Source organism: Poecilia mexicana, unplaced genomic scaffold, assembly GCF_051168715.1.
Source record: "Poecilia mexicana isolate PSO_F unplaced genomic scaffold, ASM5116871v1 scaffold_12, whole genome shotgun sequence".
NCBI lineage: Eukaryota > Metazoa > Chordata > Actinopteri > Cyprinodontiformes > Poeciliidae > Poecilia > Poecilia mexicana.
In genome coordinates this window covers 21,908,478-21,912,011 of record NW_028263381.1, presented here as the reverse complement: position 1 = coordinate 21,912,011, position 3,534 = coordinate 21,908,478, and the positions used below count along the sequence as shown (strand labels likewise).

Genomic DNA, 3,534 nt, shown 5'->3' with positions numbered 1-3,534 from the left:
AAACAAAAGGAAGATTTAATATTCAAATCTGACGAGTTTAGAAAAATGGGAGCTGACAGAAACAGAAAATGTTCAGTGAGAAAAACTGATCAACATTTCAATGAAATCTGATGAATGAGAGGAAAAAATAAGAGAAACAACATCTTCATATTCAGTGTGAAGCTTTGACTGGAAACAAACAGGAAAATATGAGGATCCTGGAATAATCCTGGGATAATCCCAGCTTCCATCTTTAAAGGACTGGAAGAAGAAAATTTTCCAAGGACTCAATCAGAAAAGTTTCACCAAGAAATAGATTGTACAGATGAACTATCCGTTCAACAGTGAGAGAGTTTCTCTGACAGGAGGAAAATCTTTAGACTCTTTAGACTCAAATCAGCAAAGAAACACTGAAGAACCAGAACTGGACCAGAACCTAAATCCAGGAATCAGAGGTTCAGTGAATGTGGTGTTGAAGGTGTGGAGGAGGATCAGTGAGTCAGAGGAGACTCTGTAGAAGGACAGAATGCCAGCAGGACAGTCCACATACACTGATACTCTGTTAGAGACGGAGGAGGAGAGACGAGTTTCTATGTCATTGTGATAGGCAGAGAAACCATAATCAGAGCAGCTCAGACTCCAGGAATGATCATTCCATCCAAACACACAGTCTCTACTTTCTCCTTTCCTCCTGATTCTTCTGTAACTCACTGATATATAAACCCATCCTCTCCACTCAACCTCCCAGTAACAGCGACCAGTCAGACCAGTTCCACACAGCAGCTGATGATAATCAAATCTGTCTGGATGATCAGGATATGACTGAAGCTCCTCCACAGATGTCACCTTCCTGTTGTCTTCAGACAGTTTGAGTCTTCTGTTCACTGTGTTTGTGTCGATGGTGAGTTGACAGGAATCTGATGGAGAGAACAAACACAATCCAGCTGCAGTTATTGATCATTTATTGATCTTTGATGATGATCCTGAATGAGTGATGTGACAGTTTGAAGATGGTTGAATGTGAGCTGCTTTGTTGTCATGAATCAGATGAAAAACACACTTACACTTCCTCAGACCTGGTGTCAAGAATGGGCCTCCAGCAGGCTCCACCCTGAAAGGAGGAGGGGGGTCAGACCATCAGTCTCTTTCAGCAGCAAACATGGACATTACATGTCTCTCAGACACACATTGTCCTCCACTGAGACAGGAACAGTCCAACATCTGGATTGCAAACTGCAGTGGATGTAGGAAGGACAGTTGGTGCTGCTGCAGCACAACTCATTTCTCCAAACACAGGAAAAGCTCCAACAGAGAGGAGAAAGGAAATCCCTCAGTAACAACCTGAAGAAACTCACTGAAGCCTAAAAGGACATCAGGAAACTAAGGAAACATTTCTGGAAGCTCAACCTGGTTTAATAATCAGCATTAAAATCCAATCAATCTAAACTCTGATCAACACCTGGATACCTGCTCCATCCACACTCCCACACACAGATGAAGGAATGAAACACTAAACCTGCTGCTGAAAACCTGCTGTGGCCTCACTGGAATATCCAGAAATACAAACATTAAAAAGGAGAAGCTGCATCACATTCAACAAAGATTCAACAAGAACCAAACATTTGATCTCTGAGCTCAGACTCACAAACCAGGGAGAGGCTTCCATCATCACACACCTCTGACAAACACCTCCAACCTTTCAGCACTTCCTCTACCATCCAGCACCACCAGGTGGCGCTATACACACTTGTGAGTTTAGTTCAAACTCTTTATTTCTCTCTCTGAACTTTAAACATCCATCTGACCAACATGGAGTTACTTTTCTTCTCATCTTTGCTCCTTGGGGCTGATTGGTCTGGAGCTCCATCAAATATTGTTTTAAAGTCCTTTCTGTCATCAGTGGATCATCATGGAAATCTAACTGAACTTCACTTTTATTCATTTAGTCAGAGTCCCTATTAAACTCTATTAAATCCATCCCACTCTTTCATTTTCCTTGTGAGCCGTTCTTAGTCAGGAGAATATTCCAGAAAACTGGGTAATGATCTCTGCCTCCAGATGAGGCGTCTAAATATTTAATGATCAAACTGAATATTTCTCTTCAAACTAAATGTTTCCCATCAGACTAAAGACGTTTCTCCTCTTCCTCCTCTATCAGACCTTCTCTGCTCCTGCAGCAGGTTCCTCCATACCTGAGAGCTTCCAGTCTCCAGTCTGGATCCTTCAGTCCAGCCGACAGCAGCTTCACTCCTGAGTCTCCTGGATGATTGTAGCTCAGGTCCAACTCTTTCAGATGGGAGGGGTTAAAGGTCAGAGCTGAGGCCAGAGAAGCACAGCCTTCCTCTGAGACCAAACAGCCTGATAAGCTGCAGACACACAATTCATCACATGATGAGAACATTGAGCCATAGGTGCCGGAATAGGGGGGTCCAATGGGCCCCCCTATTCCGGCACCTATGGCTCAATGTTCAGGAACCGGTCTGACATCTGAAAAAAGGCTTTGACTCTGATCCAGTCCAGGTCTGAACCAGTTCTGCCTAAAGATTAAATGAGATTTCTGTATTTGTCCCCATCTATAGAGCTGTGACGATGTTTTCTTTCTAATGACGTTGGGATGAAAAACAGAAAAAGAGATCGGGCCCATCATGTCCGTTTACGGGTCGGACCAAATGCTCACCCACACTTTGCCCAGAGCAGATCATTTTGGCTCAGATCAAGAAATAATTGTGTGAATTTGTTTTGTTTTTCCTCTTTCCTCCAGATGCCAATCAGCCATCAGGAGCCATAAATATCGATGCTACTGATGGTTTTCAGGTCTCTGTTGAAATTCATGTTTGTCTGCTAAATAACAAGCACATTAAAGTTAATGGTGTTTTTCATTTTGGTTTTAATATAAAATATTGTCAGCAGTCTGACTGGTCATCTGTCCCACACATATCATCTCTTTCCCGCTCAGTTTGTGGAACAGCAAATATAATCTGCTGCCTTTTGGTTTTAGACCCGCAGCATCCAAGCGCTGCTGCGCCGTAACGTGATGATCCACTAGGTTGTCCTGCTGCTCTAAACTGGCATTGCTGGAGGACATTTGACATCTATTTTATTATTATTATTTTAATATTCCAAATATTTGACCAGTCGTGGTTTTTGTCATATCTATCTGTCCTCCCCATAGTTCTATTGAGCGTATTTTGGACTTTTAACAGTAGCTGAACACAGGAAGCCGCAGCTGCATGTTTACCTTGAGATTTTCCTTTAAGTGAAACAGAAAAGAATCATTTTAGATTTTTTTACTTTTAACATTTAGGAGAAAAATGATCTATTGTGTCCAAACGTAGCGAGTCTCTGTGAGTCCGTTGAGGTGCGCACAAAGCCTGAATCTGATTGGTCAGTTTACTTTAGTGAATTTGGCAGCTTGGCGCTTTTTCTATAAGGTAAAAATGAAGAGCAGAGTTTGAATCCTCCCGTAGTTCTAAGAGCGGTCGGATCCTGCAGAGCTTTTTACCGTGTCCGGTTCGGGTGTGTGTGTGTGTGTGTGTGTGTGTGTGTGTGTGTGTG

The 3,534-nt window shown here is 42.6% G+C and overlaps 1 protein-coding gene across 1 annotated transcript; it reads right to left on the bottom strand.

The window, feature by feature from the left end:
- Window positions 1–2,681, bottom strand: LOC148156070 (stonustoxin subunit alpha-like). The gene is made up of 2 exons (XM_088011361.1): window positions 2,657–2,681; window positions 1–923 (listed from the first exon to the last, which is right to left on the bottom strand). Exons 1-2 carry the CDS (start codon window positions 2,679–2,681, stop codon window positions 376–378), a joined length of 573 nt encoding a protein of 190 aa, XP_087867487.1. The 3' UTR covers window positions 1–375.
- Window positions 2,682–3,534: the final 853 nt, after the last annotated feature.

Excerpts from the sequence above, each read along its gene's own strand:
- LOC148156070 (XM_088011361.1), bottom strand. The coding sequence starts at position 2,681 with ATGATCTGCTCTGGGCAAAGTGTGG. Across the intron at positions 924-2,656 it reads CTGCTCTGGGCAAAGTGTGG|CTGGATTGTGTTTGTTCTCT; the intron begins GTGAGCATTTGG and ends CAATAACTGCAG.